We start from the raw sequence: 27,591 nt of genomic DNA, 5'->3' as shown, positions 1-27,591 counted from the left end.
AAGAGCAGGGACGAAACGATGAATTTAACACCGAAGGCCCCGTTGGGGATGAATACGAGCAGCAGCAGCAGCAGCAACAGCAGCATTGGGACCATAAACGAGGGAAATTATCTACGATACGTGCCGGTCGCTGCGGACGCTTCAACCCATGGCACCGTTGGCTACTGTAAAGGATAATTGAGAGTGAGAGCAAGCGACCAGCAAGGTAGCAGAAAGGAGCGGAAATCGCCGTTGGACCCATTGTTCCAGCCAGGTCGAATGAACGAAGCGGAAGATGCAGCCTCCGAGGCTCGTTATTGTCATAAAACTTGCTGGCTAGCAGCAGCACCAGCAGACTAGAGAAGGAATTGGTCAATTTGAAGAAAATAGAATTGCAACACAGTCGCACAGTCAGACGACGACGACGACGACGACGACGACGTTGAAACTGAATAAATTCTCGATAAATTCATTCGAGACCAGGTCGCTGGATGGATTGGCGACGCAATCACTCGCTCGACCAGGACAGCGTGCTTCGTCTAGGGTCGGTTTGAAAGCTCCATTTCGACTTTGTTTTACTGCTGCCCAATGTCCATCCCGGTGGTCATTGTGGCCTGTCATTGGTCAACTCCGGAACTCCGGTTGCTGCACATCCGCTTTGCTCCGTCCCCGTTTCCGCCATAGACCGGTTGCGCACGGTAACGAGCTCAATGGTGACCATGGTAGTAGTGGTAGCCAGTAGTGACCAGTGACCGCCGATGGCACCGAAGGATGGATAAGTCGGGGGTTTTCACAAGAAACTCTCCAAAGAGGTGAGCGAGCGAGCGTGCACTGGACGGACACCGAGGATAATGGGCACCTTTCAGTGGAAGATCTACCGGTATCCTCTGTCTGTCGCCTAGCGTCCTGTGCCTGTGGAGGGCATCACGAAGGAAAAGTTTTCGCTTTCCTCACCCTTCTCGCCCTTGGGGGCCCGGTGTCTTTCAAATCTTTTCGCCCCCCCCCCCCCCCCGGGAGGGGGAAAACTTCTTCCGGATGTTGCTCTCGCTCGAGGTCGCTCTCTGTGTCTCTCCGGTCAGGCCACCACCACCACCATGAATGGCGTATTATTCGAAAGTTACAAAACACACACCCACACACACGGATGCACATGTTACCCAAGGCTAGTGACGTGTATTAGCGTGTACGTGAGTGCCGTGGACGTGATGAGGTTCCAAGTAGTTTGGTGGTTTTTCGAAGAAACCCCAATTCTTGGCCTAGCGCACGTTAGCATAGATCATAAAACATGGTGCCGAATGGTGGGAATAGGAAACTTTTTGAGCGCATTGTAGACGTAGATGAAGGCTTCACGAGGTAATTAATTACATTACCTGTTTTCTTCTTTCTTCCAGGTGAGTGTTCCAAGGCAAAGCAGCTCCTCATCTGCAGTTCTGTAAGCATCACAAGCACAAGCGTTCTTAGAGAGTTCGCGTACTCCATGCTCGCTCGCTCGATTGTCTTAACGTTCCCCTCAACAATTACAACCCCGAGGGGGTGCAGGAGTGAGGATGGACAACTTCACAAAAAGGCTTCCTTACCAACCCACGACACCGCTTCTTCTCGCGAATCCAAAAATAGTTGGAAACACAAACACACAGCACCGGCAGGAAACCGGAAACCGGAAGCATCAACAACAACAACCGCAAAGTTACTTTTCTTCCCAAATGCCCCAAAAAGGGGGCGGAAGGTTGGTTTCCGCCCTCTCATTCTGCACACCCCCAAACCAAGAGCCTATCTTGCTCTCATCCACCCCACTTTTTCCCCAGTTTTGGGATGTTTACCCTGCGCGATACGGTCGCTTTAATTTATTACCTCGCCCGCCCGCCATGGTTTGGCCTCTCCGGTATTCCGAGATCTGCCTTGGCAATACTGACCACCATCACCATCACCATCTGGTGATCGTCTTGTAGCGGAACGGTTATCGGATCCAGCACGAAAACGGACCAGCAGTCCGGGGTATGTTCCCGGTGCCGCGTTTTAGCATAGTTTCTCTCCATTTTCCCGTTGGAAAAGCCCAGCTCATCATCATCCTCGTCCCGTGGTCGTGGTCAACACTACCGATAGTGGTGTATGGCTTCTTCCACGACGGGGAATGGGTTGGAACGAGAATCTAAACCAGACATTTCTCCCGTACCCACGGATGCCAAGAGATGCCCCCAGTTGTGTTTCAGTGCACCATGACAGGAGCGTCCTGGTTCTCTACCCTCGAAGCAGCGGTCGGTTGGTGGTCGAGAAGCTGTTCTATCCCTTTCCTTCCGCTCCTCCCTCTTTTCGAAGCGGTTTCCACAAATGTTGGAAACCAGGGAGCGTTTTTCGGTTTTTGAATTTTATATTACCCTTTCTGGCAATTTTAAACGAACCGCCAGCAACAACCGGACCGAACGCCAGCCATGTTCGGCCAACCCCGGAGGGCACCCGGGGACGAAATGTGCAAATTAATTCTCGGGCCTACTCCGGGCCGGGCTCCTGCCTGCCTTTACGGGTAGCGGATGAATTAATTTGTGCGCATGTTTTAATATTAAAGACGAACGACCAGCCCAGGACTTCAGGAGCAAGAGCAGCAAGCAGCTTTTCAACATCCTCTCCGTTCGATGCCATAAAGCGCTCCGCTTTTGCGTTCCGCGCCGTGGCCAACATAGCTCATAAGTTCAGGAGAAGTCTTCCGATGAAACACTCGGACAGGGCTTGAGCGGCTGCACTTCCACACGAATCGCGTTCTTACGCGTTCTACGCTGGAAAAGAGATGCACTTAAGCCGGTAATAAATTAGCAACGAAATTAGGCAACAACTCGCTGGGCTGCTCGCTGTAAGTGTCCCGGGTGGCCCCCGGCCCGGCCACTCGTCAATTTGCAGAATGAAACGATGCCGGTGGATTAAAGCGCGATAAGAAATGAGTTCTGGTTGAGCCGGTTTTGTTTTTCGTTGTTTTGTTTTCTTCTATTTTCTTAACGACCTCTGCGAGCATTTTATTTTGCCCTCTGGCAAAACGTACGAGTTTCATTTTGCGCTCGCTCGCTCGCTCGCCCGTTGCCGTTGCCACTGAACTTCACCAACCAACAAAAACTTCGGGTGTTAGCGGTACGAACCTCCAGCGAGATCGAAAAAAGGAACCTCCGCGCTGTATCGCAGCAAATTCGGTACTGCAGAGGTCCAACGGCAATAATGGTGGAGATAATGGCGGAGCTTTCTCTGCCATTTTGGATGGAAAGTTTTCTCATCCTTTTTTGCGAGGGATTCTCGTATGCTCGCTTCGCAGACGCACCTAAAAGAGCCCATTTGTCAAATGCGGTGGTCATCCGGATAAAGGTTTTAAGTTTTCCACTCCCCAAAACTCGTGGATCATCATTAAACCAGCAGCAGCAGCAGCAGCAGTCGCCGTAGCGGCCTCATATTGTGCTTCATGTCGAGGGATCTGCGTGACATCAAAAGTTCTCTCTCGCTGTTCCTTATCTGCTGACAAATCGAAGAGCATGCTTTTTAGAAAAAATTAGCGGCGGGGTAAAACCTCATCAAACACTAATCTTTTTATTGCTCATCAAACAAACTAGCCCCAATCTTCTTCATCTTTCCTAGTTTTCTATCTCCGTCACAAACTCCCCGCCCGGGGGTTGGTACGACGTCACAAACAACGGAGAAACTCGCCGACATAACGCCACATTAAACACCTTTCGCTGAGGGAGCCCCAAACGTTGGGCCAGCGCGTGTGTGCGGCCATTTTGCGATTTATGATGACGAGCCTGGGACTGGACGACAAGCGACCCCGTCACCCACTGGAACAATGAACACAACCAGCCAACACCAGGGAATCAGGGAACGTCAGTGTTTCATTCAAAAACAAGGGAACAAGAATGAGAAGGGGTGCCAGAGGGAGAGTAAGGGATGAAAAATTTAAAAAAGCATAAAACACGAAACAACGCACAACGCAACCCTGGCTGGCACCCAATCCACGCCACGGGTATGCTCGCCCCTTTGTTCAGACGCATGCGAATCCCACGCACACCAGCGAATCGGCGAGGCGAGGGTCCACGCCAGGTCTCGGGAAACAAACTCGCTTTCCAGTGCCAGTTGGGGCTGGATTTTTCCTCGGCCTCGCATTTTTTTCTCTTCTCTGGAGTCCTCTGTTTTTTTTGTTGCTGCTTTTTGCTTTCTGCTGCCCCACAATGGATGATGAATGTGGTACGGTACATTCCGGCGCCGGGGCCTTCCGCCAAACGGCCACCTACTGCGGCTGACCTACTCCGGGCTCTCCCGGCTTGGAAGATGAGAATTTATGAGACCCATTCGCGAAATGTCATAGAGAGAGAAAATGAGAGAGAGAGAGAGAGAGAGAGTGAATGAGTGAGAGAAGGAGTGAGGGAACGGACTAAAAGCAAGCGAACAAACGAAACCCATAGGCGCGATTTTATGTCCCCGGGTTTAGAGCTGCGATGTTGCTGCGCCCTTTATCTCACTTACACTTGCCCCTCCATCGTGGACATTTTGTTTTGAAGGGTTCGTGTTTTTATTTTTTTATTTTTTTGGGAGGGTGTGAGGCCGCCATGCATTTAAGGTATTTTTATGTTGATATTTATCCCTCCAGCACCTTCTTTAACCTTCACCACCATACTGTGGTCTTGCTTTCCAGAGCTCCGCCCCGAGGGGGAGCGTGAAATTTTATGCCCAAAAAATCATGCATTACCTCACATCGTACCATGTAAGGAGCTTGTAATTTACGGTGACCTACTTTCTGGCCCCTACACAGATACGCAGACGCACGTAACACATATGCGTTGAGGCATTATGTTTTTTTTAATGGTTTTGAGTAGACCTAGGAAACCATTTTGTCGGTTAAAAAGGGAGCGCTATACAGGAGCCTAGCTGGAGGCCATAGTGCTGCACTAAAAGCGAGACAATGAACAACGAGCAGAGGCCAACGGAACGAGTGGAATGCTCTGGACCAAGTGGGAAAGTCAGCACTTTACCAAATTGCAAACGCTTCACCTTGTGCCACGATTATTTGACCACAGGACGCAGCACCATGCTGCCATGCTGCAGTCAGTGCGGTCAATTGTGTGCTCACTTGCCCGGCAGCGGTGGAAAATGTGCAATCCAACGGGGTGAAACGAGGGGTGGAAATGGGCTTGCGCCAGGTCGGTTCTCGCGCTGATGAGCTACAATTAAAACCTTCCAAATGGACCACCCTTCCAACAAGCGAGCAGGCAGGAAATGGTCAGACCAGAGTGCGATGCCAGTGGCGATCATGAGCTCAGCAAATCAGAGAGAAGCATAGCGGAGCAGAGAGAGAGAGAGAGAGACAGACAGAGATAGAGTGAAAGAAGGACAAAAGAAACGGGTGGCAAAAAATTATGCAACAAATGAGGCCCCGGGACTGCTGTGGCTTCTAAATGATGGGTCCCAGCCCCGTGGGAAACCGCACGCAAATCGCGCCGCATCGCCGCAAATGATTGTGCTTGGGTGGTCCACCAGCGAGTCTAGAGTTTAGCGGAAATAAAATGTAAAACAGCCAAATGGCACAAAAATGGGGGAGGGCCCGAGACAAGAGCGATGTGCATCGTATCGCGCTCCCAGCACCCAGCACCCAGTACCGTCATCATCATCATCATCAATTACAAGCTGACGGGCACATTATGGCAGGCATGCATATTTGCTATTCGTTAATGAGACCGCCGTGCCGTGAGCATAATTGACCTCATCATTACAATCATTCTGCTTTACATCAAACGTGACGTGTATTTACTGCCATTTGCAGTGCAGTTTTTTTAAATTGAAAGTCATACTCGCGAAATCGTCGATTTTATGAGAACAAAACCATAGATTCATGTGGTGTACTAGTTTTACAATCGAAAGGTTGCTTTAAATAAGAAAGAATGGGTATTTCATTTTGCAAATAAGATACATACGAGCGTTATTGTAGCAAATTTGTATTACTCTCTATGGATGCTAACAAACAGAAGGGCAAATTCGCGCGTTCAACACTCTCGCAAATGAAAAATGGTAGCTTTTGTAAAACACAATCTCTAACGCAGTTGACTGAATAGAACTCTCCCCTTCCTTTAACGAGGACAAGAAAAAAGTCTTAAGTTTCTCTTTAGCTTTGCCATTACCACGAACTGCTTTTAACAAAAAACACAAACAGTCATCAAACCCACTCTTATCATCAAAGCCTAATGGTTCCAGCTTCAATCAACCTCCGTGGTCCACATTGCCTGCGTATCGCATCATAAAACATGCGAAAAAAGTCAAAACATCCCGTCACATACTACCTCGTTATCGGCGGTAAGTTGTGTGTAATGTTAGTCGCGAAGCACACGAGTGCATTATCATTCCGACGATGATGGGCGCCTTCTGACGCGCACCCGGAAACTGTCATAAAACTACTACTCAACCACTTTCTCCAAAGCGGGGGAGGGGGGGGGGGGGTGGAACGGAATTTGGAGTGACCTCGTTTCGTCGACGACAGAATGGCGGATCACAGAGTTGTTCCCTGGTGCGCGTGCTTTCGGTAAACACTGATTGTCCTCTCGATCGATCCGTTCCCGTACAGTCCTTCCAGGAGTCCTCTCCGTGAGTATAGTGGCACGGTAGTGGCAGTCCGGGAACGTAAACGAGAGCACAATGTGTCGACGAAATGTGCCTTCTTCTCAATGCAGTTGTCGTGTTCTGGGGTTTTGGGACGTCAGCGTGAGATAACATGCGACAACTTTGGTTTTTCCAGTTCGGGGTAAAACTTTTCCTCTTTTTTATGATTGCTTTACTCCATCAAACCCGGTTGCGCCCATACCGATCTCACAGACAACTCACTCACTCTTCATCACTCGCACTCGCACTCTCTCTCCCTCTCTCTCCCTCTCTCTCCCTAATTTTTGTTTGATTCTTTTTACCCAACTTCAGCATGGAACCGTTACATTGTGTTACACCAGCATCTTGGCAGCGTCTGTCGCGGGTTGATTGGCTGCTCGCAACACCCGTTATCGAAACCGATACTCTCTCTCTCGCCGGCGCCACCACCGTCACTGTGAAGCAAAAACGACGAGAAAGGAAAAACGATGAACCGAACAGGAAGCTACACAGCGTGACAGTTTCCATCTGAAATTGATATGGCGTCGTTTGTTGTTATAACACGCTCCCTCCGCCCGGATGGTTTGGTTCATTTCCAAATCTCGTAAATAACGAGTACGCGTACAGGGATGCCAAAGCGAGAGAGAGAGAAAGAACGAGCGCGCTTCGTATCAGAAGCACAACAGGCACCCCACCAACCAGCTCCCACCCATCCCCCCGCAAAAAGTCGTTACACTATTTGTCTGGCAACGATTATGACACACGTGCACAGTGGGTGCTTAGCACGGGCTGCGAGGAGTGCGAGGTGAAATAGGTCAAGACAAGACGCAGAGAGTTATGGTGTTTGGCACGCCACGGAATGCCACTGGACTGGGCCCAGATTTTGGCCACATACCACTGGAACAAAACACCCTCAATGTGACCGACCGACCGACCGATGTAACGGGATATCATTCCGTCCGATCTGGTTCGTTTGTTGGCATTTTGTTGGTGTGTATTAGACGAGCGAGACAGCTTCCACCACCACCAACACAACACAGCGCGCTCCACTCCATTCTTGAACTCTTTTTGAGCGAATCAACGATGGTGGTGGTATCACAGTTTACGACGACGTCAGGTTTGAGTGACGCGTCATGAAAAACCGACTCCAGACGAGACGAAACGCTGTAACTTTGTCACAAGGACAGTTTTCACTCTGTCACTCTCGGAGCACACATGGCACACACCTTGGCGTGGTGAGATACTTTTCTGAAACAAAACTCCGCTCGTTCGTTGAATTTACGGAATCATCCTTGAACTGCAGCTGGTCGACCGAAGACCAAGGATTCGAAATATAGGATGCTGGTGCTGCTGCTGCTGTGGTGCAAATCATACACCGAAAGCATTGTTCCGCGAATGGATCAAACGTGATGAGTGCTCGGAAACGATGCTTGGGGAGCATCGTACCTCCCGTATGATTGAACCCCCTGTATGGCTGCTGTGCCACCTGAGCCTTGAAGCATCGGAGAAGGAGAACAACACAGAATTGCGCACACGCTCACGACGACCATCAGCGCGCCACCAGTAGCTATCAGCGTCAGCTTCAAACGCTACACGATCCTCACTCCACCCACCTTCGGGTCCCAGAGACCAACGGAAAAAGCATAAACGAGACACACAAACGAGCAAAATTTGGAAACATGTTTCCAACGTACTTTTTTTTTTTTTGTTCCAACGGCCCCGGTCCCGGCTCCAGCAAAACATCATCATGATGTGTCTTCTGGGGGTGGGAAAAAAAAACTCCTCCTCGCTCGCGCATTGCCTTTCATGTGATGCGTCGCCATTGGAATGGATGGCACAAAGGTGAAGCATCACCGGCAAGGAGCCGAGCTCCGAGTTGATTGCTTGTTTGGATGGAGCACAAAGAGCGGCAGAGATCGACGAAAGAATATTTCTTTTCGGTGCCGCCGCGTACGCACGCACGCACGAACGCAGGTACACGAATGCTGCGAACGATGAGCCTACAACGATGGCAAACAAACAATCCGACCAACCTTCCCCTCCCGAACAGGGGATGCTGGCAAAAATAACATAATTTTCCGTCCCAGTATCGCACCATGGCGCACGAGAATACGCACGAGAATTGAGGCTCGTATCCATCGTATCCGTTTGCTTGCCATTGCTCGGTGGCAGAAGAAAAATGTGTGCCTCCTCCCTTCAGCAGGCAGCAGGGTGGGGGAGTAGCATGTAACATGTTTTCCAGTTTTTTCATCCTCCTCACCGGCACCGACACGGAACGGTTGGTTCATTGTTGGTTGCGGATTTGGATTCGCTTCTTCTTGCGATCGGCGTCGGCACAACAACGCATTAGACGAGCGCCGGCAGGAACCGTAACCGGTTCCCGGGGTGCCGGTGAGGGGTTGATGGAAACGGATATGGGGCCCTGTTTCGATTTACGCGCACCGCAAACGGTCTCCCATCCCATCAACATAATCAGTATGAATCAGGTCACAATGCTCACCACGTTAGCTGAGCACGTTTCACGCATCAAGTTCGTGCGCCCTCCCCCTTCGCCCCCCACCCCCTCCCTATGGGGCCAGTCAGCAATCCCCGTTACTGGCCGACGACGATGAAGACGATGGGAAGGGAAGACGAGGTTCGAGCGTGTGCTGGCTGGCTGACCGAGGCAAGTGGCGTATGCCATTCGTTATGCTAATCCAGTCAATAGAACAATCAATCTGATGAATTACCCTCCTGAGGGTCCGGGGGATGACCCGGGAGGGGTGGTCTTGCTAATCATAAATGTATTACCGGTTTGTTGGCCTTTCCGCCTGGCCGGCCTGGCGTCAGGAAAAATGGTAAATACATGTACCGCCATGAATACCACACGCGAGCAGCTCCCCCATAACCCCAACACACACAGTCATGATCGTTCATCCCTTTCTCCTTTTTCGGAGGTGCTTTTTGGGCAACAGAGGCGCCGTTGCATGGCTTTATTAAATTGGCTTTTCTTCCACCATAATTCACGATGCCGGTGCCGGTGTTCGTGGCCACAGAGAGGTAAAGGCAATTTCAAAACTGGTTGCTGGGCCGAGAAAACGAAATGATGTTGCTCCGTTGCTGAAAACCGATGATGGAGGCGCCAGGTAGCCGATAAAACAATCATAGTTTTAGGGGTTTGTAAATGAAATTTAAGGTGTTTATACTGGTGAGATGATAATGACTACAGTGACGCATGTTTTTGATGCTTTACAAACCCTTGAAACTATAACAATTTACCGGTTACCTGGCGCCTCCATCATCGGGATTCCGGCAACGGAGCTACATCATTTCGAATCATTTTAGAAAAAATAAAATCAATTACCGCGGTATTGGGTGTTCCCAAAGGATTCGCAGGAAGAGGATCCTTTTAAGCAGCCATTCCGTTTCTCCCTCGCCGAGGGATTAAGATATGCTATTTCCGGCTACTTCGAAAACACCTGAATGGGCCACCCGTTCCCACGACGATGATTCTGCTGCATTGGGGGGGGGGGGGGGGGAGGATGATGATGATTGTGCACGATTTTGAAAACGCACATCCAAACGGGAACACGATTGATCCAATCATGCGGTATCGCCTGATTTACCTTTGCGAAAAGACTTTTGTGTCGCGCCACGGCACCGACATGCGTGACAAGGGTCCCACCGTTGTTCTGTTCGTTCCATCTTCTTGCTCACAAAATTAGACATTTTCTGCCATATCATCATCACTCTCCTCGCAACTCCAATCGTGCTCCCACCGCACGCATAAGTTTTTGCACGTTACCCGGCATTCGGATCCGGGATTCTGTCTTCTCATGCTGTTCATCTTTTGAAATGTTTTCGGGAACCAAAACGCGAACGTCTTGTCTTGCGGAACCGCCATACACGGGAAGGGTGCACCAGTGACAGACTCGACGAGACGTTGTTTCACGTACCACAACCGTGCCCGAAAGTTTCCGCCTTTGCCAGCGAATGAAGCGGAAAGGCGCTCGGTGCCGGGTTTAAGGCCCGGCACGTGCGTTCGCCTGATTTACACCCTAAGCTCGACACCACCACGAGCCGGAAGAGCGCCGCGCTGAGCTGAGGTGAGCTAAGGCGAGCGCCAAATTCATGTGCATGGCGCGTAACCACCGCCAACACCACCACCGAGTGTGAAATATTTATCACACTTTACCACCTGGAAGCACTCGCGTTTGCAAAGCGTCGAGCCGTCGTGGAAGCAGGTACCAGGTCGTTGCTGATGTCGGGCAACCAAGGTTTGGCATTCCAAAGAGGCAACCGCAGGTAATCCTCGGCGGTCTGCTGACACACCAAATCCCAAGGAGTTATTTTGGACGCGCACCTTCCCTTCTCTCCTGGCCATGGAAAGTGGGGAATTTCTAACCCGACGGTGTAACGTCAACCGGCACTGGCAATCTTATCACCCGGCACCAAAAACCTGACACAACATTTCCACCGCGCGCCCTGACGAGAATGTTTAAAATGTGGTCCCCTCCGGGACCGGGCAGCCGCGGGCCCTCTCGTCAACCATTATTTACCTGCAACGACGGCCGCTCCAGCAACAACAACGCCGGGGAACAGAGTTCCTGTCCTGGAAGGCAGTTTTAATGGAAAACTTTCAGCAGATTTGCGTGAGCGCGCGAGAGAGCACGAGAATGGAATTGATTGCCTGTCGATTGGGTGCGATCGGAGTGATCCACCATCTTAAGCAAAGGTCCGTCATTCAAAACCGCACGACCACAAGCACGCCAACCAACCAACCCATCACTCTTAATGACAGAAGCAATCTTAAACAGTTTGTTGCCTAGACTGCCAGTCGACCTTGCATAATGTTTTCGTAAAATCTGCGTCGTGATGACCTCTCCAACAGGAGCTCTGGGTGCTGAGGGTGCTGGTGGTGCTTCAGTTATTTACATTTTTTACCAGTCCATCACTGGACCGACGGCCAACACACCAACACACGCGCCGAGCGGCCCAACAGGTGCCATAATCGGATTTTAAGCGCCATTTCGAACCTCGCCCTCGGGGAAAAAAGCGGTGATCGTCGCTTCGCGCGCGCCCGCTCAAGGATACGGAGAAGACATTTTTCTTTCCGTACTTACACTTACCCACTCCCTCCCGGTGGCCACCCCACTGGCAGCCCGCTCTAAACGCTGTGGTCTCGACCTCGAACCCGGAGACGATGGAGATTAATTTCGATCGTCATGGCGGTTCTTTATTAAAAATTTCATTAGAATCCTCCACCCCTCTTGCCTGGGGTGCCACACCTCGTTGCTGCTAAGAACGAAAGTGTGTGCGCAAGAGAAGAGTGACGTCCCCTCGTGGACACCCTTTGGTCGGGCGGGCAGGGTGAACCGCGCGGCTGGTGTTTGGATGAAAGTGAAATAAAAAATGAAATCGTTTCCTTAATGTGGTTTTCATTTACCACACCACGCTCGTGACCAGGTTCACCAACCAAGCTTGTGCACGCTGGGTGCTGACCCCCGGCCAACGGCAACAGGCAACCAACCTTTCCTTCCTTCCCTCCATTCCTTTGCCTCGCCGCCGCCGCCGCCGGCCTCCATCTTGCGAGTGGCCGCGACCGAGATTGATGAGTTGAGATTTAATTTTGTGGTTGAATTGATTTGATTTTGGAATTTTGCCTTCACTCCCCGCTCTCTGTTGTCGTTCTCTTTCGTTCTCTCTCTCACTCTCTCCACTTCTCTCTATCGCTTACCGTCTGGTAAGTTAACCACCGACAAGTGGGCCCTAGAGGTTATTGCTGGAAGACGAGGCTTTACTGGACTGGGCGCATTGACGACCGGCGGCTTGGTGGCCACGGCAACAGCAACAACACTCCACTCCACTGGTCTGGCTGGTGTTGAGGTCCCAAACATAAATCAGAGCAGCCGCAAGAACGGTGCTGCACCGGACACAGTGGGCGAACCGGACTGGACGCGGTGCGGACCGAAAGGACTGAATGTAATTCAATTAACGAAGGTTAAGCGAGCGAAATTATCACCTTCGAGGTTTCACTGCCGTTGCTGCTGCTGCTGCTGTTGGTGCACGCCAAGGGGTGCGAAATTATGGTACGTGTTTCGAAAACATGACCGACCGTAAAAGTGATTACCGGGACCATTCACGGGATAACGCTCCAGGTGAAGAATGTGCCGTGCCCTGGAGCCCGTGTACCGGTACTGGACCCTTGAAGCCAGCGCTTCGGTTGTCGTCGTTGGCTCGGTGGTGAAGCAGGAGGAGGTTGCAGAAAGTTTTCGTCGGTGACTTATTATCTTCGTGCAGCGAAAGGCATTAAACTCTCTATTGAGTGTTATTATTAGGGCGAGTAATTGCATTTAGGGGTGCTGGGTTATTTTTCGAACTTAATCAGGGGAGCTACTCTTTGTTCGCTCACTTCTTTTCCGTTTCCTACCGTTAGCTGTTGTGATCACATGAACAAGTGACGTTCATTAAAGGAACATCACCCCTGACTGAAGGTACTTCGAATTCAATGCAATCAGGTCCATTGATCAAAACTATGATTTCGTGAAGGAACATTGATTGGTGACATTACTTTAAGATTGTTAGTGGAAGGGTCTATTATTGGATTGGATTTTCCGCGAAAGTGCTACATCGTCTTTAATATGATATACGATATATTATGCTAAAATAACAAAACGTTAACTACGAGATGCAGCAGAAGAAGAATCGGTAAAGTGGCTATCGCCATTGTAGAAATGTAATTTGTTTTTAAACATTCAACTTTACTGAGAGTGGTTAAAAAAATTCACTGTTAACTATCAATCATTTTGTCATCGAAATATGACTGTAATGTTGATAATTACCACATTGACAACGCTAGCAAATATGAAGATAATCTCCTGAAAAAATATTGATCGATTAGTTAGTTTAATACTTTTCTGCAAAAAAGACAGACTCACACTTTTCGTTCTCAATCGCTTCTTGGAATTATCGAATTTTTGAGTTACCGAAAAGATACTACAGGGTGCGCCATCAGCCGGTACTCTATTTTAAAGTTGAATCTCTGTCATTTTTCAGCCGATTTTAGAAAATAAACCAGTTTTATTTAGGTTATTCTAAGCCATTTATTTTGCCATACTCAAAATATGATATCGATCAAATGGCCGCCTTCAGTCGGCATACAAAAATTGGCCCTTTTTCGGACATTTAGCATTGTATATTGCTCCAATATTTGCTTTCTGTTGTTACTTTGATTACTAAAATAACATAGACTGATGTTTCAGAAACTGTCCTATTTGTCCAAATGGGTTTAAAAAATGACAGAGTTATTCAACTTTAAAATAGGAGACCATCTGATGGCGCATCCTGTAGAAAGGTAAAGAAAACAAATGTTTGGATTGAAGTTATTGTTAGTGTGAATCTTGGTACTTTCTCTTTTTTAAAACATGAAATAACTTAACTGGGGACCTAGTATTGACCTTTTAAACTTATACAATTCTCGAATAAGTGTACTACATTTTAAAATGCGTTCACTAAACAAATTACTAACCACAGAACAAAGCTAAACGTCACCCAACTGTCACCCAACTGATGCAAACGCACCAGCATAGTTCGATTGTGGAATGCTGTCAGCCGCAAGCGCGGAATAGTGCCGGTGCTGATGCTGTGGCAACGGCCTTCCATCCGAGTTTCGTGTGCCTGTATCATTCTCAATATGCGCAACGCCATTCCCAAGTAGAATCGTTATGCGTAAAAAGAACATTCCGACATTCAGTCGGTCGAAATGACGCTCCCGGATGGCAACGTGCACCACCGCCCTGGAATATTGCTAACGAATCACGTTCATTATCCCAGAAGCCCACCACTGCCGATCACACTCCGGAGCGCAGTGTCCAACCAACCAACTTGCCTGCAGTTGCCATCGCTTGGTCCATCCTTCTGTCTATCATTCGGTCAAAATATGATAACTCGACCATAAAAAGCGATCCAACCGTCCCTCCCCCCCTGCTTTGGCCCGAGGCTGCGCACGTCATCCATGGCACAATTGGTTTCATTTCTGTTCCGGCACGACCACTGGGCACTCGTCGACTCCCTGAGCACCGCAATACCACTCGTCACATTGCCGTCGCTTCCGCACACTGGACTGCGACTGAGGCCAGGCAAAATCTGTCTAGTCGAGGCTTCAGGGGCCCCTAGCTGGCAGGGCGTGACACTGGCAGACCGGCCGTCTAGCGATGGAAATTTTGTCATCCGATCCCAAAACTATCACCGCTCGAATCGTTGCACTGTAGACTGTGGAATGTTTATTGGCAAAATTAAGCACAAAAGCATCAACGCTCGCACCGGAATGCACACGGAGTTGCTACAGGAGATACCAAAAGACAGAGAGACAAAGAGCAGCTGGTAGAAATGGGAATTTACATGGCTTTTTGATATTTGACGCGATTGCGGAGCCGCCGACTTGTGCTCAATGTCCGAAGACCGAAAAATTAAATTCTGGTGAAACCGATCCTTGTGCCAGTGTTATTGGTCGTCGCCGTTCCCAGATGTTGCTGGTTTGTAGCAATCGTGTCGCCTACACTTGGGGTTTCTGTATCATAACTAACACGCGCCGTGCACACGCCCACCTCACGCAAGGTAAACGTAGAAACCAGCATCATCTCGCCAACAAAAACAGGCTCACGCACCGGTGATGTTGACCTTTCGAGGACAAAGTTAGATTGCGCGATACGCGGGAACAATGTTACCAAACTACCGGGGGTTGAATGGCGCGAGACCCAAAAGTTACAAGATCACGACAAGGTTTTAAACAATTCCGACCCCCTATTCATTATCATTAAGCAACTGGTGTATGTGTTGTGGGTTGTGGTGCGAAGGCTGGAGATCGAACAAGCGTCCCACGGAACAATATCCGGTGAGTGCGCGGTGGGGGGGGGGGGGGGGGGGGGGGGGGCGGGGAACGATGAAGAACGAAGCCATGATTGAGTCGCTGATTGATGGATTGCTCGAGCGAGCGTCAGAACGCCAGACGGAGGAAGGGGTAGGACGCAAGCGGTGTACAGCAACAGTCTATCCTCTCGTAGAAAGAGAGAGGGAGAGGAAAAGAGAGCGTGAGTGGGAGTGGGTTAAGACAACTCCTACGCCATAACCGCCTTAACGCAACACATGCTTCACTGGCCGATTGGCCGCGGTACATACCGCACTCTAATGGATGCTGGATTTAGCCAACCACCCCCCCCCCCCCTCCCACGAAAATAGGACACAGCCAGTACAACTCCTCGGTGAATGCCGGAGGGTTTGGACATTTGAGAAAGCTGTTCAGCTGCAACGCCTCTTCCCGCCAATCCCGTCACTAACCTGACAGCTCCAGAGACCACCAGAGTGCACCCCGGGGGCAAGACAAGAAGGGTTGCTTCTGTTGCTGTCTGTGTGTCTGGCCGTTTGGGATGAAATCTGAGGAAGCGCCCGCACCAACTAGTAGCACAGGATTTATTTTCCATTTTTCCTTAATAAAGGGTTTGAGTTAGAGGGTGGCAAAAAGAAACCCCAATAATAACAAAAAAACAACCCCGTACTCATCCAGTTTCATCCAGCAACACAAGAAAGACGCAGTAAACGGGCACTGCAGTTGCTTCTTCGAGTCACTTTGCCTTTCGGTTTGATGACTGCCAAGCTGTTGCCGATGACTGGACCCCTGCACCCTTCCTACTCCACCACCCCCTAGCGATCTCGGAGGCGATCGCTTTGAAGATCGCGCAAACTGTCTTCCATCATCTCGCGTGCTCACTGGCTGCCCAATCGAACTCTCCCCGGGTAATGTAATATTTTAATGCACTTTCCCACAGACAGTCGACCGGAGATCAGGGGATGATGCAAATTTTGGGGTGAACTTACCCCACCACATGATGATAGGTCGATGAAGAGAATCAGCTGGTGCGCACCGGCGGTTGAGTCAGCAATCGTTCCCGGTCCGACGTTCGTCATCGCTCGGCGGCGGCGGCAGCGTAACTACAAACTCTGTAACACGATCAAGAAGCGGCACCAGAATGGAATGCTCCAGAACCATGGCCATGGGGTGAGGTGTAGAAAATGAAGCACACGTGGCCCTCGAACGCCGGTCATCGGCCGGTCTTCCACAGCAGCGATCGCTGGCGTCAAAGAAGATGTCTGTCCTCTAATGGATGCCCCCTACACCCACTCCCGGGGGGGGGGGGCTGATTCCTCCGTTTTGACTCACCGGACACCGGACTTGACATTCATTTTGTGTTTGGCGCGCTATCGCGTCTGGTTTGTTTTGCTGAACCGAGCGGGAACCGCAACAGCGACGCACGCAACGTCGTTGGCGTCATCCGTCGCTTCCTACACCTCTTTCACCGGTGGTGCCGGTAACGCGCAAGTCATCACGGTCGCGGTTGGTGCTGCTCGCTGGATGGTATGGGGTTGCCTCGGTGTTATGCTCACACCCTCACCCACCCCACACGCGTGCATTGCGCAATCGCTTCTCGCCCTTTAGCTGCTTAACCGCTCCGCCATGCCTGATTGACTGATGATCAGAATTTCTTTTTATAGAATTCTCACTTTGTCCGTGTGCATGGTTTTGTCATAAAATGAAGCATAATGTCACCTAGGACCATTGTCCGGTCAGCGAGCTCCATTAGTTTGCAAATTGAAGTTCGAAATTGCCATTCGCCAACACCAACACCAATGGACGTCACGTTGATGGTGATACTCTCGGTGCGAGCATCGCATAAATCAACCAATCATCAGCAGCGCACCGGTGGTACATAATTTGTCAGCTACAGTAAAAGAGAGAGAGAGAGAGAGAGAGAGAGAGGGACGGTGTGTGCGCTGTCGAATGTCGATCAATTTAGTCCGCACCATCATACCAACGCTGATTTCGATTGAAAAACATCCGTGGTGGTGGTGGATCTCATGAGCTTGTTGCTGAATTGAATTTACCGACAGCCGGCATAAAAGCCCAATCTGGCCCACCAATCCACCATCCAAAATGGCGCGCTCAAACACGGAAACATCATCAAAATGAGGGGTCCTGTGGCAGCAGCCAGCAGAGGTGTGTTCGTGCGATGATGACGAGCGATCCAATTTAATTCAGCAAAAAAGCAGGTCGGTGCTGCGGCTGAAGGAGACTGCGGGGCTGTTCACATAAATTGAATAAAAAGAGAAAGAAGAAAAACCCCTCGGTCAGCAAACACGAGCTGCTGGTCGATGGAAGCAGCGATGCTGCTTGAAAGAGGGAGAGAGAAAAATGAGCTCGAAAAGGAATAAATAAATAAAACAATTTCATCATCACCATCATCGTCATGAGCAGCATCGTCATCACCAATCGGGATACGCAGAAGAGGGGGAGAGCTCTTCTTTTATTTACCCTAATTAAATTTTAATAATCACATCATTGCTCCATCGAACACCACGCCACCATCGCCACCGAGCATCGCATTCCACTGGAAGGATTCCGCGAATTGCGAAAAGGAAATGGGAAAATGGGAACCAAAAAGGCGGGACCAACGTTGGAGAAATGAAAAGCTCGGAATCATAAAAACAAAAAAAACGAGGGAAGTCGCGCCACGCATGGTCGATCGAATGGCGCTCAATATGGTGTCCGGTTGGTGAGTGGGGGAAGGAGGTCAGCGGGTTTGCTGATGATCATAAAACATTGATGGATATTTTCGAGCATTAAAAATGCAAGTCCACTGGCTGGCACGTCCTCGAGCACGAACGCGCCGATTCCTGAATGAACGAGTGACACAGAGGACGCTCTTTCGTTCGTTCGCTCGCTCGCTCAGTCCTCAAACAAACGGCTGGCCCATCATCATCGTCATCATCATCATTACCGTCATCGAACGGTGGTCAGTCAACGACAATTGCTATCGACATGCCGCCATCCATGAATGATCGACAAACGGACCGGACGCCGGGGTCTGGATATCGAGTTGATTGCTTCCGGGGAGCAGGGGTGCTATGGTGCCGTGCGGGGCGAGGGGTAACCGGACAGATGGTTGTCCATCCCGATCCCCCCACCATCAGCCTGGTGTACATTCGTGTGAGCAAAACTTGAAATATTTATTTACCGGCAGCATGTTGCAGCCAGGCTGCTACGGCTGTGAAATAGCGGTTTATTTATTTATTTTCCTCTCGGCTGTTCCTGGCTAGCCGGACGGGCTTCGGCCGCCTTTCCACACCCTTTTCTCCTTTGGAGAGGGGGTTTGGAATCGATCTAGGCGTGAAGGGACACCCACAGACAAGGCCATTTCGCTGCAAAAAGGCAGTTGAGTATGTCTTGGCGAGATGTTTTTAAACATTTCAATCCATCGTAAGTTACGATTTTTCTGGCAAACGAATTAAATGGTAATCGTTTTTAGGGCGCATCAAAACGAGAGCAACGATCAAATAATTCCTGGGAAAATGTATTTGTAAAGAAACTCTAATTATGTCATCGCCGAGTCACATAATTCATGTTGACCCACGAAATTAAATCATTAATCGTGTGAAAAAAGAATGACCGATTGGCTCTTCGTTGTCTTTGTCCATCACTCGTACTTGACCGACTTGAAAGGTGATGGAAGCGATATTCAATTCTCACTGCCATTTTTATTTCCTTTGAACATTATTTCATACCAGACTCTACTGGATCAAACCATTCCAATCTGCATTATTGTAGGTCGAAAGATAGAGAAATAGATAATATTTTCGTACTGTTCTGTAACGTTTGTCAGCCCTAATACTGCAAATATTTTCCATCATATTTCATTACGATGCTGTACGGAAATACAGTAGAACGGAAATTGAAGAAATACCCGAACTTATTAACAATTTTATGACAAACGTTATAGAACAAACAGAAGAGAAACTATTCATTTTCAACATCCCATGGCTGATTCATCAAACCTTCATGTTGGTTAAAATAATTCTTTAAGGCATTAAAGTATATTATTGGCTGAATTTGCTTTGCATTTAATGCGCTTGCGTGCGAAAAAGCCAAGCAAAAAAAAACTGTGCCATGTCATATGCTAAGCACCTAGCATCTAATAGTATATCCTTATATGACGTCGATCATGATCCGTTACTATATTTTTTCAATTTGGAGGACTTACTAGTGGATAATTTGCAGCTATTACTTTTCTGTATGGTTTCCTAAAGGCATGGAATAGTTCATCGATAAAACCGACCATTGCAGCAATCATAAATGCTTCAAATTATAATTTTCCATAAATCAAACCAAAAACACTCTATTCCTGAAATGTGATTAATCTATTTAACAGTGTCTCAATGTCCATTTCACATGTATTTCACGACCTTCTCCGCTCATCAAATTGCATCTATTCGAACGTGCAGCACCGAGCGGAACAATTAATATTATTAGCCGTTGGACAAACATCCGAATTGATAGAAGCCTCTCCTCTTCCATAGGCCAACCAGTAATCCAGTGCATCTTAATGTTCAAAACAAAAGCTTACGTCGCCGATGATGCCACGTAAACACTGACGGCTGCGCACGGTCTCACGGTACTAGCATCGATCCTCTTACAATGTACTCTCATCCACTGTGTCCTCTCTCCGCTCCTCGGCGGCAAATGATGGCAAAACACTATCATCAGAGCAACTCCCCGGGTGAGCTAAAGAAGGGTGAATAGTTTATTATACGATAACCGTTCCCATAATCAAATGGACGATTCTGCGCCATCCGCCATGCTTTTGGCGGTTCATTCGACCAACGGGAAACGGATCCTAGAGAACCATTCCTGTTCCAGTGTCAGCGGTTCAGTAGTAACCCTCTGTTTCAGTGTCTGTGTGGGTGAGGGTATGTGCCGTACGATTACGAGCATCCTTAGCGATCCTCCTTAGCGTTTTCGGGGTGGGTAGAGAAACCCGTGGGTTTATCGCTCATCAACACATTTACGATGGTCCAGATGCTGGCGCGGATGTCTCCGCCTCGACCATTTCCACGCTTCGCATCCGATGATGATCCGATGGATTTTATTGATCACCACCACCATACGGTCCATGGAGGCCAGAGGCGAGATTTGGCGGTCCCTGCACCGACGGCAGGGACGGCGCTGCGCTTCGTTGCGCCAGGCCGGCCAATAAAACCCAGCCCAGCCCGAACGAACTGTCTTCGCTGGTTCGCTGCTGTTCGCTTCCTCCAAAACACGGTTGCGCTACCCGCTACGGCCTTGGCAAATCCGCGGCAAACGAAGAGCTGCTCAGCCATTTTTACGATCCACCATTTGACCGGGGGACCAACTGAGCGACCGACGGGCCTACGTAGCAGCCGTCGCCGTTGTCGGTCCGTTTTGGGTTGGATTTGATGATTGCATTTCCGGCGTACCGACTCCCTCGCCCACTCAACCCCCCCCCCCCCCCCCCCTCAAGGAAGGGAGCCAAGGCATAAAGACAATAAAAAGTAAACGATCGTTTGCCTGAAGAAACGACGCTGAACGAAGGAAACCAAGGAACGGGAGCGGACTCGCGGAGGGGACTCCTCAACACACATTTGCACATTTGCATATCCCCGGATCTCCGTTCCCGGACCCGGGGTGACCAACTTTTGTGACTAACTTTCTTTCGGCTTTTCGACCCTATAGGCCACCGACCAACGGCCATCGGATTTGCCATTGACGGAAGCGCGCGCGCGCGCGCTCTCACTCCCGCGACACATATGGTTTGGCCGGAATCCAATTTACGTTGGTCACGGAACCGAAGGTGGTGGTAAAGGAGAAATCACGAGAGGGGCTCACCACCCACCAACCTGCACTACCCGGCCCTCGCCCTCTTTTGGAGCGGCCATAAAAAAAGGGTGGCCACCGGCTGGGGGGAAAATATTAAAATTTGATTACGAAGCATGATTCGAAACATTTTGCCTCCAGTAATGGAACGGAAAATTGTCGGCCAAGACGACGGCCCTAGGAGCATCGGGCATGGCAAAAGAGACAAGAAGGTGAAGCTGCGAGTGGAGGCCGGCAACAGCAAATGCTCGATGCCTGACTGCCATCGGCCTCCAATGGTGGTGCTGCGGGTCGGTTTTATGGATTTCTTCATGCATTGGCGATGCATATTCAACGCCAGGGCCTGCCTACGACGTCTGGTGGGTGGGTGGTGTCGGTGGCAATATCGAGACCTTCATCTCGACAAACATTCATTATTTGTGCAAAGCAAGCATATGGTGTGCAGCTATGAACAGTCACCGTAACTGCTGCGTAATGCCCCCGGGAAGCGCACAGGGTGTTCCGCGTGCCGCACCCTCGAGTAAGTGATTTATTGTTTTGATTGCTCTGCGATCCCCGGCCCGTCCTAAAGGTACGGCAGCGTGAACCGCGAAACGTTGAAATATGCAATGTTTTTCTAACAACTTCCTTAGAGGCGCAACCGGCAATCGATGCGCGCCGGTTTGCTGCCCACTGTGCTGCCCACTGTGATGGTGCTGCTGCTGTTACGGAGCTAAATTGAAATTATCAAGTAACAAAGCAGCATGCAGCATCGTGCACCAGATGCCATTGCCACTAATTCAACAAAATAGAAACCTACATGCTGTTGTAGAACATTGGACTCAAGGCGTAGTAGCTACAGGCAGTACACAGCGATGCATCGAACATGTACAACATGTAACATTCTCCAGAGAGCATGGAGAATGCAGTCCAATCGGAATACAATTCCCAGATAACCGGTCACCACCGCTGGCTGGTAAAAGTTTCGCTGCGATACAGCTGCACAACAGCCTGAGGAGGAGAGGAAAATGGCAAAGTAGTAATGAGTAGTAGAGGTATCACTCGCCAGGGACTTTGCGTTGTCCATGAGTAATTTCTAGTATTGCCTCGTGTTTATCTATAGTTTGCCAAGTGTGGTATGCTCATACGGAGCTTGGAACATAAAATTCGGGTAAACTGTGGTTGCCTTTTAGCGTTACGATGTACTTGCTACTGGGATACATGATGTTTTGCATTTCCACATCGTCCAACAGTGAAGTTTCTGGAGTTTTAAATCAATTCAGCTACTCATTTCGAAACTGGCTCCAGTTTTTAGGGAATTGTGTCATTGGTGGCCATTAGAGACTATCCGAAAGTAAACTACGTTCGGTGCTTGTCGTCATCAAAATAGTGTTCAACACAAACCATTGAATGCAGCTGAGCATAAGGAAGTGCCTCCATTAATTCATGTAAAATGGACGCTCAGATTTGAGAGGCTGAGATTTACAAACTCAAAACTGTTTGGATGGATGAAATTAGTTTCACGTGTTAAACACAAAAGAGATTCTTCTACTTTTACAAACTTATTCAAGTGAAATTCATTTTTTTCTATGATTCTATCGAAAGATGCGAGTTATTTTTGGGTATTTCACGAATTTCATCAGCAACATCAATAAAAACACTCCAGCTGTGCCTTGGAACTAATGTAAAGATTATGTTAAACGAAATCAAGAAGATTTTTTTGCTCGGAAAAAGAGGAAATATTCGTGCGTCTAGATAAACATCAAATTTGATTATAATTGTTACACAATCTAAAATAATAATTTGCGCTGTTGCTTTGCTTCCGCATCTGCCAGAAGAAGAATATGTTTCCATATCTGAACGCAGCTTTACGTTTGCCTCGGTTTCGGACAATGCTGTTGAAAGGTTTTTCAATTTTTTAATGGAATATTAACACCAACCTTAAAAGATCCCTGGCTGTCAGAATCAAAGACGCGGATAAAGAATGAGGGCTAACAGCGGACTCCTATTAAAGCATCCTTTTTTTCTGCGATTCCCGCTAATCCTCGCTAAAACGACCCACCTCACGCGGTCCATTTCAACATCCGCTATAAAAGAAAGAGAGAAAAAAACTTTTGACAAAAAAAATCGATTTCCACCATAAAACCCCGTGGCGAGAAATTCGAGGAAAACTGGGCGGGAAAAAATATGCCGCCCAATCCCGTGAAACAGGACAGCCTCTAAAAACCCCGGGAAGGATTTACCCGCTAGATCCTGGAACGTATAGCTCAACAAAAAAAAGCGAAGAACAAAAAGTGCGGATCAAAACGAAATTTAAGAAAGGAAGTCCGTGTTTCACTCATCGCAACGGGCAGCTTTTCTCGCAACTCCTAAAACCCTCTTTAGCTCTAGCCACCATCTCCCTTCGCCCTCTGTTGTTGGACCAACGTTGTTTTGGTTCGTAAATTTGTATTTCTGCGACTCTTTTGTTTCATTTTATTTCCCCCAAAACGCGCGTTTAACAATTGCACGCCCCACAATCCACGCCCAATTCTCAATCAACGACACGCAAAGGCGGAACCGCGAAACGAACCACGACGACGACAACGATGACGACGACGATGACGACGGAACCATAAAACATTGTCAAACGAACGGCCTGTTATTCAAATTGGCAGCGAATGGGCACACCATTGCCGCGTAGCTCGTCGCTGTTTTACGACCTGGGAGAGCGTTCGTCCTGCCATGGGCGTCCATTTAACAATCCGGAACACGCGAATGCGCCATAAAATGGTTGCTTTAGCGACGCGCCGCTTTTCCTTTGCTGCGATTGCAGCGAGAGAGAGAGAGAGGTCCGAAGGAGGGCGGGTCGGGGATCTTCCAATTACCTCACGCAAACCTTGGGGACATACTTTGTGGAAGACCTGGGAGGGAATGTGGACCCGTGGGCCACTGTTAAAGACGTTTACCTCCGACGTGAGCCTGCCGGTTTCTCGATTGGATTGGGGTTGGAAGAAAATGCAAAACTGTTTCCTCGATTCCTTCCGAACTTTCAACTAATCCTCATTCGCTTCATCGTTCTCTCTGTCTACCCGCAGGTACAGAACAGTATCCGGTTGCCACTGGCCGGGCTGGCACCGCCCCGGGTCCTCATGTGTAGCGCCTCGATGGGAGCGGAAGGATCGGTCACGTTGCAGCTCCGCGAAGCGGTACCGGCACCGGATGCGGCCGGTGGCAGTTCACTCGATGGGGCGCTCACGATCGGCTACCCCGATCCGGACATGTTGGCTGACATGCTGGGCACGTTCCAGAGTGCATCGACCGGCGGAACCGGCGGAACGATCACGGAAACCGACGGAACGGGAGCGTTCGATCTGCTGCAGGATATTGCCGGTGCCACCACGAACCATCATCATCACCATCATCATCACAACCATCATCGAGGCTTCGATCAGCATAGTGTCGGTTCAACGGTCACGATTAAATCGGAACCAGGTAAGGGAACGCATTTTTCATTATGCTCATTTATGCTGCAACTCCATACTGCTGCTACATAAAACAAGAGTCTACATAAACCAGTCAGCAATTATGCTCTACGTGCAAAGTGCATCATTTATGCTGCTTTCAAAACAGCAAACGGTGCCACAAATGGTGAATATTTTCGGTTTGTAAGGTCTAATCGCGCTGTTCGGGTGATGGCTCTAGTACGAGAAAAACCTTCATCCGGATCCTTTTCTTTATCCAACAACTCATTCACTCAAACCATCATCCACCACCATCCACCCCTTAGACCCCCGGAACCACCCTGCCGGCTTATCAATCCGCATCCGACAGCTCCGTTACCGAGCGAGCTCTCTTCGCACAAACATGGCTCACTTCCTGCGAAAACTCACCCTCATCCCCGCCTAAAGGGCAATCAACCATATTCCAATGAACGAACCGAACCGAACGGTAAGCGAGCGAATGGCTGGTATTCTGCACGCGCTTGATCATCGCCGGCACCACCCCACAAAAACCACTCTGGCTAAAACAAACGATTTTGCAAATAGAACTCACCCCATCCCTCATCTCTCGGTAGGGTAGGGTAGAGCCCTCGATACCGGGAACGTGTACGCGTTGGTACGTAGTTGATCACCGATGCTGCCGCTGCCGCTGCACCATGTTTGCGTATTTGCTTATCAAACATCAACCCACCGAAAAAAAAAATGCCGGGTTTTCGATCCGAACCGACAAACCATGGGAGGGAGCTACACCCTTCTTCCCTTTGTTTCCCGCTGGAAATTCAGACGCGAAAAAGCGTGTAGCTCACTGGCGTGTGCTTCCGATGCACAAAGATTCATGTTTCGATTCCGTGTCTCGATGGATTCCGTTTTTTCCTCTCCTCTTCTCATCTTCTTTCCCACCTCCTCTCCCCCTTTCTTCTCTTCCGCGGTGTGAATCTAGATTAATTTCGTGTTTTACGCCCGTGTTTACTTGCACGAGGCTGACACCCCACCCCTAACCAGCCAGCCGGGAATATTGTTTTTCGCGTGTTTTTTCGCCGACTCGTTTTATTTCGCGCACAAAATTCACAGAAATATTACACCCTCGACTGGGGGGTGGCTTTTACACAATATATGCTCCCAAGCCAAGTGTTTGCAACAGATGGAAAGCTCACCATCGGGATTGCCTTTTTCTCTCTCTCCCTGCGTCCATTTCCACCAGCTTGTTTGTTCATTTTGAGTAGCTTCTAACGGCAGTCAGCACACGATGCCGGATCAATTGTTGAGCTGTTCGCTTACAAAGAGCACAATTTCGTATACGAACGAAACGATATAGGTGGGGGTGGGCGGAACTCAACAAGTTTTGTCTGTTTCGGATGCCGTACCGATCCAGATCGATTCGTCGGATAGGCACACCGAGAACAGTAGTACCGGGTCAGCTACCGGGTGTTTGTAAATGGAGAATGGAACAGGTACATGTTGCCGAAAAAGGCAACTAGTAGGCCTTGTTTTCCAAGAGGGTGGCAACAAGAGCTTTCAGAACCGTCAGCAACAGTCTCTTCCACCCGCTAGTCGATCTGGCTGGCAGTTGAGCAAAACACGCAATTCCAAACCATTCAGCGAAAGGTGTTGGCTTTCGTTTTCCCGGGAGGAAGAGAAGCCACCAGGTGCTGTTTGTTCTCGATACAGCGCTGGCTGGTCATTGCTTACCAAGGCAACTCAGCAGCATATCAACTCGTGACCATTCTGGACGATGGCTTTCCCGGCTGTAATTGCTTAGTACCAACGCTAATCTCATGGACTCTTTAAGTCCTCGCAGCCTAGTTCGATCGATTCCGATTGCCAATTCAGCACCCTCGGCTTTTCTCTTGGGTTTCTGGGGATTGGTAAACTCGTCCGGTGAGCGCATAAATGTGCTTAAAGACCACAACAGCATCGTGCACCGACCAGAGGATGCATCGTGGATGCAATCATACGCCTGGTGCTGATGCTACGATGCTTCTCGGCACCAAACAGCGCATTTTCATCGAACAGCGACGACGACGACGACGACGATGCCATCATGCCGATGAGCATCGTAGCATCGGACCATCGGCGCATTGTTGCCATCGAAACTAGCGCGCAGTGCAGTGGCTGGCGCATCGACTGGCTGCACTTAATATTCTCATAACTTTTGCACCCACTCTTTTCTGCCACTCCGCCTTAACCACACCCCTTCGACCCGCGGTTCACTCTCGATGGACTCATGTTTCATGATTATTCAATATCCACCGACATCCCGGTCAACGAGGTACGAGAATGCGGGCACACCAGTGCCCGGCACATTGGCTATGGGCGTCCACAGTCCAGTCCAGTCCGGTCCAGACCGTCCGGTGCTCGAGACTCTCTTGGGGAGCTTTCGCTTTTGAACTATTTTATGCCCTTTATTTTTATTTTTTGCTTTTCCCCTGTACGGAGTGAAGGCGGAAGGATGCGCGACGGTGCGCTCGGTAATGCTCGGTTAAAAAATTGATCAACTCCAGCACCACCCCCACCCCGCCCCAGCAACCCCATTTTCCCATTTATGCTGCAGCCAGCGTGGTGGCGGGCGAATCCGTCCGGTCCGGTTGGTCCAGCGGTTCACTGGAAGGGGGATGGGAATGGTGGCCGCCGTCTCTGTGTGCTCGGTTCGGTTTGCGGAACGACAACATACAGCAGAGCATAAATTTATTGAAATAACTCTACATATCGGACCATCCCTTATCTGGTTCAGTGAGCGAGCGAGCGAGAAAGAAAGAGAAACTGTGTATGTTCGTTTTTGAAAGAGAAAAAGAGAGAGAGAGAGAGCAAGGTTCATTCGCCGGAACACGGTACTATGGCGATCGGTTGCCCCTG

The 27,591-nt window shown here is 49.4% G+C and overlaps 1 protein-coding gene across 1 annotated transcript in view; it reads left to right on the top strand.

Moving 5' to 3' along the window:
- The window catches only part of LOC126581679 (serine-rich adhesin for platelets), a 139,097-nt gene that overhangs the window by 69,806 nt on the left and 41,700 nt on the right, over positions 1-27,591 (top strand). Inside the window, exon 3 of the mRNA XM_050245497.1 lies at positions 24,334-24,730. Coding sequence (XP_050101454.1) covers positions 24,334-24,730 — 397 coding nt within the window. The remainder of the gene's footprint in view (positions 1-24,333; positions 24,731-27,591) is intronic.

The sequence above is a fragment of the Anopheles aquasalis genome, chromosome 2 (assembly GCF_943734665.1).
Source record: "Anopheles aquasalis chromosome 2, idAnoAquaMG_Q_19, whole genome shotgun sequence".
Classification (NCBI taxonomy): domain Eukaryota; kingdom Metazoa; phylum Arthropoda; class Insecta; order Diptera; family Culicidae; genus Anopheles; species Anopheles aquasalis.
Note: the sequence above shows the minus strand (reverse complement) of the source record. Positions and strands in the feature narration are given on the sequence as shown.